This window comes from Octopus bimaculoides, chromosome 12 (assembly GCF_001194135.2).
Source record: "Octopus bimaculoides isolate UCB-OBI-ISO-001 chromosome 12, ASM119413v2, whole genome shotgun sequence".
Taxonomy (NCBI): domain Eukaryota; kingdom Metazoa; phylum Mollusca; class Cephalopoda; order Octopoda; family Octopodidae; genus Octopus; species Octopus bimaculoides.
This window is the reverse complement of record NC_068992.1, coordinates 64202845-64213032: the sequence shown is the minus strand read 5'-3', so window position 1 is coordinate 64213032 and position 10188 is coordinate 64202845. Positions and strand designations below refer to the sequence as shown.

General features: G+C 37.9%; 1 protein-coding gene across 1 annotated transcript in view; it reads left to right on the top strand.

Annotated features, from left to right (window-relative positions):
* Positions 1-9693, top strand: part of LOC106884472 (importin-11) — a 66799-nt gene extending 57106 nt beyond the window's left edge. The window contains exons 23-28 of the mRNA XM_052972227.1: positions 1387-1482; positions 3073-3186; positions 5466-5587; positions 6385-6480; positions 7144-7225; positions 9275-9693. Coding sequence (XP_052828187.1) covers positions 1387-1482; positions 3073-3186; positions 5466-5587; positions 6385-6480; positions 7144-7225; positions 9275-9433 — 669 coding nt within the window. The 3' untranslated portion in view covers positions 9434-9693. The remainder of the gene's footprint in view (positions 1-1386; positions 1483-3072; positions 3187-5465; positions 5588-6384; positions 6481-7143; positions 7226-9274) is intronic.
* Positions 9694-10188: the final 495 nt, after the last annotated feature.

Below are 10188 nucleotides of genomic sequence, written 5' to 3'. Positions count from 1 at the left end.
TTAAGGGTACACGTGTCTGTGGAGTGCTCAGCCACTTGCATGTTAATTTCACGTGCAGGCTTTTCCGTTGATCGGATCAACTGGAACCCTCGTCGTCATAACTGACAGAGTGCCATGATATATACATACATACAAATAGTTTGACTTCAGTGTCCCTTTACAGTGTGAGGCATTTACATGTAGTAATAGCCCTTATATAATGTGTGTGCGTGTATATATATATATATATATATATACACACACACACACACACACATACATACAATGGGCTTCTTTCAGTTCCCATCTATCAAATCCACTCAAGGCTTTGATCAGCCCAACACTATAGTTGAAGACACTTGTCCTAGGTGCCATGCAATAGGACTGAACTCGGAAGCATTCGGTTAGGGAAGCAAACTTCTTGCCTTGGCAGCAGCAGTGGCTTTATCTCGTATCCAAGAATTTAGGTTCTTCTTTGCTGAATGCTTCTTTCATGGTGATGGCGTTGATGACTCTGTAGACCAATTCCTTCATAGAAGAATCGATGGCATTGGCTGTATGGCAATGTTGGTGGAAGACAAGATTGATTTTTGTCAAACCATTCTCTCCTGTCACTTGATTTCTTCCTATGCCTACATTAACCCTTTTGTTACTGTATTTACTTTGAGATGCTCTGTGTTTCTTTCAATTCCTTTGAATATAACAAAGAATTTAGTAAAATAACTCAGTTATCATTAAGCTAGTGTTAGGAACATAAATTGTGACTAAGGTTCAGTGGAAGACTTTAATTCAAAACTTATGAAAACAAGACATTTGTACTACAGAGCCAGAGCTGGTTTCAGCCGGGTTGATAACGAAAGGGTTAATCAGTTTTAGGAATGTTTTTAACATATATTCTTGCTTGTTGTTTGTTCCTTCTCGAGCTATGCCTGGCTCATAAGGGCCGGTTTCCTGGTTTCATTGGTGTATAGGTTCCCTACCTGGACAGGATGCTGGTTCATCGCCAGTTAGCTGCTAGATGCAGAAGGAAAGAGTGAAAGAGTTAGCAGAATTTTGCCAATTACCTTCTGCTGGAGCCGCATGGAACTTAGGTATTTCACTCATAAACACACACATCGCCCCGGTCTGAGATTCAAATCTGCAATCTCTTCGCTGCGAGTCCTCTGCTCTAACCACTGAACCATGTGCCTCCACATATATTCTTGCTTAACTATCTGAATTTCCTGTTTGCAAGGCCTCCATATTCTACCTTCTTCCTGAGATCATCCATTGATGGCAGATCATAAAAGCATGCAATTTTTAGTTGACCAAACAAACATGCAAACACTCTCTTGCCCAGTATTTTATATTTGTAAGTTTCGCGACAGGTTAAAGGTTTCTCTCTCTCATTTATTTTTCTTTAAACAGGCAGTTGAACTAATTTTCCAATCATTCCCCTTGGAGGCTCCTCAAGCGTTCCAACCTCTGCTTTCCCACATTTTCAAAACTACCTTAGAGAATAACGTAAGTAACATCACCTCCTTTCTCAGTCTGTCTGCATGAGGTGTGTGTGGTGATGATGATTGTAATGTTCTGGTTGGTATGCAGTCTGTCTGAGCCTACATTCTAAAAAATGTAAGGATGTGATCTGAGGGTGGTTTGGCTGCTGTTTTTAGCTTCTTGAATTGTTACCATGTGAAGGCTCCCTCTTTAGCTTGAGAGAAAGATGGTAGGAAAGTGTGTGTGTGTGATTAAACAGACTGAATTATTGTTGAGTGTTTTTCATTTGTTTAATGTGTAAACCCTTCAGCATTCAGATATCTCTGTCAAATGCAATTCTTATTTATTCATATTTTAAATTAATCATACATTATTTTGTAGCTTCGAGATTTCAATTATGTGATTATTTATTTTTAGAATGACATTGCAGGGTAGGTATGAGAGGCTGGACTAGGCCAATTTTAACATATGCAGAGAGTATTTGAGCCAGATAAGGCCATTTAAATGCTTTAAGGGTTAACAGAATCGATTATGTGTTACCAATTTTTGTCTTGACTGTTTACAGGATTTGATTACTGTGATATCAGAATTTATTCTAACTCTCTGTTTTCAGTTCAAATCTTATATTTTCAGGGTTTGATAAAAAAAAAAAAAGAAAAAGGTACCAATCTAAATTGGTGGACTGATAGAATTCAAGAACGTCTGATGGGATTCCATGGGGCCCCTTTTGCGCCCAATCTTTAGTCTCAGGATACCTTCTTCCCTATTTCTTTATCAATCTCAGAGGCCCCTGTAAAAGCCTCTCTTCTTTGAACCAGTCTTGGAGACCCTGTAAAGGATTGTGGGCATTGCTTTTCCTCCTGACATCATCATCATCATTTAATGTCTGTATTCCATGCTGGCATCGGTTGGATGGTTTAACAGGAGCTGGCAAGGCGAGGAGCCACACCAGGCTCCATTGCCTGTTTTGGCAGGGTTTCTGCAACTGGATGCCCTTCCTAACACCAATCACTTTACAGGGTGCTCTTAGTGCTTTTCATGTGGCACCATCACCGATCCAAAGATAAGGAAAAAAATCCCTTTATATCTGGCTGATTTACTCATATGTGCAAACTCTTGTAAATTTTTCAATTATAAAATTTATACAATATTCGTCTGCCTGTTTGTGACATAGGTCATGTTTCCACTACGACTTAAAACGGTCAGACTCGAAAAGAAAATCGCCCAGTAATTGTCATTTGAATGGAAATTTTGTTATCACTATAAGACACATATTGCTAGGTTTTACCACCCCCTTGAGATCCTATTGCACTGTAGCTGAAAAATATAGAGTACCTCATAAGTAATATAAACGTCCTAAATTCAGTGGTGGTGTTAATGAAGATGTTACGCGTTAATTTAATGTGTTAAACTTATCATTATTAATGTATATCGAATTATACATAGATATATGCAAGATTTACACGGATATATGAGTTAGAACTTGTGATCCACCTGCAGACCTCTTCCTTTGGAAATTTTTGCCCGCCACACTAAAACGTTTCCCCACCCCTGCTTTATATGAAAAGAATTATTTACTGTACTGCTATGAATGTTTATTTTGACTATTTGCAGGAATTGGTTACTGTGCTATCAATGCAACTGTATATCCTTGGCCGTGTCCTTCTGCAGAATCAGGAGTATTTCTGGTCATTCCTTGCACAGGAGTCTGCTAAAATGGACAAAGAGGTAATGTCAAATTTGAATGGTTAATTAATTGGTTAGTTATTAGAGTACTACTAATTCAGTGTGAATGTTGTGAATAAATGTGTACAGAACCTTGTTATACCAAAATTAGGCAATTAGACCCTGTGGTTAGAATTTTTTTCGTTCTATTAGCTTAACGAAAGCTAATCCAATCCCAATGAGCCAAAGTTGGCACACTAGTCATTTCAACCCACATCTCAAGCTTTTCCTAACAATGAGGGTGGGGGTGGGGGGCAAATTTCATAGCAAGAATAAATATGTATGGTTACACACACATACACAACCATATCCATACATATTCTTGCTCTCTTTCTCTCTCTCTCTCTCTCTCTTTCTCTCTCTCTCTCTCTCTCTTTCTCTCTCTCTCTCTCTCTCTCTCTTTCTCTCTCTCTCTCTCTCTCTCTCTATATATATATATATATATGTCTATGTCTATATATATATATGTCTATGTCTATATATATATATATGTCTATGTCTATATATATATATATGTCTATGTCTATATATATATATGTCTATATATATATATGTCTATGTCTATATATATGTCTATATATATATATATATGTATGTATATGTCTAAATATATATATGTATATATATGTCTATATATATGTATATATGTATGTATATGTCTAAATATATATATATATGTATATGTCTAAATATATATATATATGTATATGTCTAAATATATATATAGATACACACTAAACTTAATTCAGAAGGCATTGGTGACCCAACGCTATAGTTGGAGGTGCCTAGAGAACAAACCCAAAACCATTTGATTGTGAAGCAAACTTCTTAACCACACACACCCATATCTGCACACATACACACACAATTTGTGTCTGCTGTAGGCAATGTGTTTCTTGTGGGGTCTGGGGGTGGCAAACGGAAGGGCTACCCCAGGTGGTACATTCTATATATAGATATATATATATATATCATTATCATCATCGTTTAATGTCCGCTTTCAATATATATATAATAATATTAGAGATAAAAATCCAAATTGGTTCTTTTCTCTAAATTATATATACACACATACACACACACACAAGTGAGTGGATGGGCGAAAGAAGGGCACTCAACACATTTATTGGGAGTTACATGTATGGATCAAAACAGTTTGATTCAAGTTGCTTGGTACTTTAAGTTTCAAAGCGTGATGCAAACTCTCATCCTATGGAAATTTCCAATGGCTGAGGATTAGCATCAAGCTTTGAATCAAACCTTTTCTATATATATATATATACATCATGGGTTGGACGATTTGACTGAGGACTGGTGAACCAGATGGCTACACCAAGCTCCAATCTGATTTGGCAGAGTTTCTACAGTTGGATGTCCTTCCTAACGCCAACCACTCTGAGAGTGTAGTGGGTGCTTTTACGTGCCACCAGCACGAAGGCCAGTCAGGTGGTACTGGCAACGGCCACGCTCAAAATGATGTATTTTACGTGCCACCTGCACAGGAGCCAGTCCAGCAGCACTGGCAACAACTTCGCTCGAATGTCTTTTCATATGCCACCGGCACAAGTGTCAGGAAGGCGACGCTGGTAACGATACGCTCAAATGGTGCTATTTACGTGTCACTGGCACGGAAGCCAGACAGCTGCTCTGGCAACGATCACGCTCAAACGGTGCTCTTAGCGTTCCATTGGTACAGGTGCCTTCATGATTTCGCTTTCACTTGCCCCAACAGGTCTTCACAAGCCGAGTTCAGTGTCCAATGAAGGAGACGTTAGCATGGGGACATTAAACGATGATGATGATATATATAAATATAAACATAGGAACTGGTTCTCAAATTACATGTAAGCTATAAATATTTTGTAAATATTTGGTTGAAGAACCCTTTGTGATAGGAAGAGTTGAAGGCTCCCCTTGGGACTCAAACCCACATCTGCTGCTGACATGACAGAATAATGTTTCTAAAATGGGTAGAGAAATTGCAATAATTGTGTTGATTACAATAGTAGAATGCTTGTCATGTCCACAGGAGTTGTTGGTTCATGTCCCATGGGCACCCTTCGACTTCTTTCATTCAAAAGGGTTTTTCAGTTCTATATTTTACCCGCTATTATTTATAGCTTTATGTTCTTCAAAGGCCAGTTCCAAAAAGGAATTATTCCTCATTCTCTTGAAAGTTTATAAATTCATATGATGTCAACAATATGTATGCATGTTGAATAACTTTTTAAACATTTGTTCTAATTCCCTTTCCCCAAATGTACAATACCATTGTTTTCCAGAGTCGAACATTACTTGGCATGTTACTGGATTTGTGGTTTGAGAAGATGGATTCTATAACCAAACCTGAGCACCGCAAGTTATCAGCCCTGGCGTTGTCTTCACTACTTACCATGAACTTGAGGTTTGTCTCACCGTTTTTTGTGTTCTTGTAATCCCTTGTACTGATGTAGTTCTGAGTCTGTGTGTGTTTGTGGGAGGCGTTTAACTCCAAGACAGTCATGATTGAGCAGACCTATGATCAAAAACAGTCAAGCTGTGATCTGCCTCTCATCATCATCATTTAACGTTTGTTTTCCATGCTGGCATGGGTTGGATTGTTTCACGAGCTATAAAGGTGATACATGATTACTCTGACCAGGAGAGAGATGATGGTGGATCTATCTAAAATTACATAATCTGGTGTGTGTTTTGTTTTTCTGGGTTTTTTTAACATTTTGGTATGTGACATAGAGATTATCTGATATTTCTAGGAATTGCAATAACCATTAGCTTCAGTATAAGTTCAATAGTTATACAGGGCCAATGCAGACCACCACCACTTAACCTCCTTGGTTCCTGTCTTATCTGATATTTGATTATTTTTCTGCTCTGTATCATTCATTGATCAGCTCTGTCCTTTTAGCTGTAGGTATTGCTCTACATTGTAGTGAGATGTAGCAATAACTTCTTTAGATATGTGTTGTTACAGCTGGTGTGTTACTAAGTAGCTGCTGATGTTGTGGATTGGCAAAATCTGTAGCCTGATAGACAAATTGCTTTGCAGTGTTTATATATGCCCCTTTACATTCTGAGTTCAAATCCTGCTGAAGAACAAGAAATTGATTATCAATCTTTTTAAAAGCCTATTTCTTAAATCTCAATTATCAGCTTTTTTTTTTTTTTCTTTACTTTCTTTTCCCACTGTTTCACTTGTTTCAGCCCTATAACCGAGAGGTTTTCTGGAATCCTGAATGTGTGTGTTGAAGTTCTACATGACATTTGTCGTGCTGACTGCGATACGGGGAAGCAGACAGAGTAAGTTGGAGGAACTGTTTTATGTCTAGTTTCACTGTTACTTTGCTATCTGTTAAGAAAGGGATTCCCTGCCTGGGATATTCACAATTTCTTGGGGTGCAAGATGGTATTTCAGGGTGTGTGACAAAGAGAGGAAAATTTATACTTTATTGAAATCACTTTTTATTAATAAAATTATTTCCATATTTACCTGTGTATAAATTGCACTATTTTTACTGGATTTTAACTTGTAAAGGTGCATGGCCTAATGGTTAGGGTGTTGCACTCCAGATTGCCAGATTGCCAGATCTTGGGTTTGATTTCTGGACCAGACAGCATGTTATGTTCTTGAGCAAAACACTTCATTTCACATTGCATATTGTAAAAGATAATTCCAGCATTGACCATTCCATCTGAGTTTTCTTTTTTATTGATCTATTGCCTTGAGATGCTTCAATGTGTTGACAAATAGCTAAAGGAAAGAATGTAGTAAATCCACAAATGATATGAGAATCTGAAGACCCAGTCTTCATCATGCTACAGTGATGATGGGGATATTTTAATTGTTGGTAATTAATGTGCTCAATTTAAAATGACAGCTACCAAATAATTACTGTGGAATTGTGGGGAAAGTGTTCCATGTAAAATAAATTGTGAAAATATTGTTTGTTTTTTATTTTTCAGCTGTCTTGTTATTGGAGAAGAAGAAGATGCTGAGAGCAATGAAGAAAACACAGATACAGAGCATGAAAAACGAAAGCAAATGGTGAGTTCAAATTTTGCTGAGGTAGACTTTTCTTTTCATTCTGTTTTGGGGTCAATAAAATATCGTACTAGTCAAGTACTGAGGTCAGTGTAATTGATTTGCCCACTCCTTCTAAATAAAACTGCTGTCCTTAAGTCAAAATGAACCATGACTTGAGAACTGATTGTTCTAAGTGTGTTTGATCAGGGTTGGACTCGGACCAAGACTAGAACTCCCCAAGCTATATTGTGCATGTCTTTTTTGCACTAAACTTTTCCTAAGCATTAAAGACACTCCTTCATTCCAAGAAATTCTTCTCTGAGAAAGCGCTCCTGTCTTATTCTAAATTTCCTGCTAAGGTTGTTGCTATTAGTGCTGGTGTATAAGTAAATGTTTTAAAACTTTGCTTTCTCTATTGATATCTCCGGTTCAATCCCACTGCTTGGCAAGTGACCTCTTCCAAATTTTCATGCTGATCTAAGCTTTGTGACTGAAATTACCATAGTTTTTTTCTATAGACAAGTCGAATTTTTCAGGCCAAAATGGTAGGTTGAGACGAGTTTGAAGGACCAAAAATTCCATGTGATCCGTAGCAGGATTTGGAAAGACGGTGACACTGTTTAACCCTTTAATGTTTAAATTGCTATCAAATGTAAAGCTTATTTATTCATATTGTTTTGAATCAGTCATGTATTGTCTCATAGTCTTGAGATTTCAATGATGTGTTTGTCTAGACCGGGCTAGTTTAAACTTAAAGCACGAGGCATATTGGAGCCAGATGTGGCCAGATTAAATTCTAAGGGGTTAAACGTTTAGACTCCTTGTCTGTACTATCACTGTATACATTATCAACATGTATGCTAGAAACTACAGTAAACTGACAGCAAATGAGGGCTTCAGCACATTTGCTAACTTGCATGGAGACACCAGTCTGTCTCACTGAGTTTGCTCAAAGATTACATCTAAGAGTAAAAATGTCTGAATCTCTCAGCCTCTTAAAATATAGTTAAATAAGGCAGTTCCTTGATCTGAGAACTGAGATGTTTGTTGCCAAAACCAATTCATGAGATTGGTGAACCATCATCATCAGGTCTCTACCATAAATAATGTGTCCTTCCTTTTTATCCTGACAATATCTTTTATAATACAATTCTGTATTTCTGAGGTGAGGAATTTTTATATTATGTTTTAGTCAAAATGGTGTCCTCATTTTGGTTGTTGCTTTTCACTAAATTTCAGCTGTGTATGCGCCAGCCTCAGGTGCTATTTGATTTACTTTAGTGCCTTACCTGGGATTGAACTCAGAACTTCTAGGTGACTGCATTAACTAAAAGATATATGTGTGCATGTCTTTGTGTTTGCTTCCCCACAGACTCATATACACACTGCTTGATGATCATAGTGTCATAGCAGTTTGGATGGTCATGGCTGGAGTAACTGCTCAATCAGAGCCAACTCAAGCTAAACAAAAACTACACAAACGCAGAGGCTCAGGTATGGCTGTGTGGTTCATTCCCAATCGCAGAATTTTGGGTTCAGTCCCATTGCATGGAACCTTGCTATACTATAAAGCCCTGAGCCGACCAAAACCTTTTGAGTGGATTTGATAGGTGGAAACTGTGTAGAAGCTTGTGTGTGTGTGTACATGTGTGCCCTTGCTCTGACCTAGTCATAAACAAGCATCATTGTCCATACAAGTAGTGTCATTCATTTCCAGCCTTTCGTGAAGAACATGTCAGGCATTGAGTAAATATTACCTTTCTTGGAAATCGATGAGGGTTGGCCACAGGAAGGGCCTCCAGCTGTAGAAAACCTGCCTCAATGAATTCCATCAAACCCATGCAAGCATCGAAAAGTGGACATTAAAACAATGATTTTTCTCTCTCTCTCTCTCTCTCTCACACACACACACACATGTTGCACTTAGTTATTTGACTGTCTGTCTGCAAATTGCAGGACTGGTCTGGGGTTTCCGCTCACAAACCTCTCTGGCACCGTTATTAGTGACCTGTCAACAACATATAGATAATTATGTATCTGTCTGTAATGATTGTCCTTTTCTCATTTCAGTTGTTGCGCCATGATCCAGTGCATGCAGTGTCTCTCAAAGAATTCGTCGTCTCACAGCTGACCATATGCCAGCAGCTCCATGGTCAATTACTGTTTGACCAACTTATGGCCAACATAGACAAAGATATACTCATACAGCTACAAGAGTTAACTTCCTGAACCCCTGATCCTCCTCAACTCTTCACCACTACACCACACTGCTTATTAGCCATTTCTTCCACCCTCCCCCTTGTCTTCTGCTATCCTCTCGTTTTCTCCTCCTTTTTCTGCTATCTGTTTTCTCTCTTTTCTTCTTTAATCTTCTTGTTGTTGTTGTTGTTGTTGTCCATCCCTTACTATGAATCCCATGCAACATAAAGTCCCCCCAAAAAAAGTTCTGTGCTCCAGCATGGCCACAGTCCAATGACTGAAACAAGTGACAGGTAAGATATGAAGGGTTCTTATATACATTGCAACCACCACCACTACCACCCTCAACAACAAACAACGCAAGGTCAAAGAAGATCCCTGTCCTCTACTAAGTCTATGGAAAAACAATGAGTGGTGGTGGTAGTGGGGTAAGTGAGAGGGTGGTGGTGGTGGTGGTGATGATGGTGACTTTGAAGCAAAAAGGTAATGGTGAAATCCAGTTTCTAATTTCCTGATTGTTCCACTTTACCATTTATTTAGGGAGTGGAACTATTTGGAAGAATATGATGGAATTCTTGGATGAACTTGGAAGAGTGGAAAACTGACAGGTGGTTTAGAAGTGGGATGTAAAAATGTTGCTGAAATGTGTGTGTGTGTTTATATGTCTATATCTAGATATATTCGTGTAACAAATTATATGTGTTTATGTATATCTATCTATCTATATATATATATGTATATATATATATATATATATATATATATATATATATATATATATATAT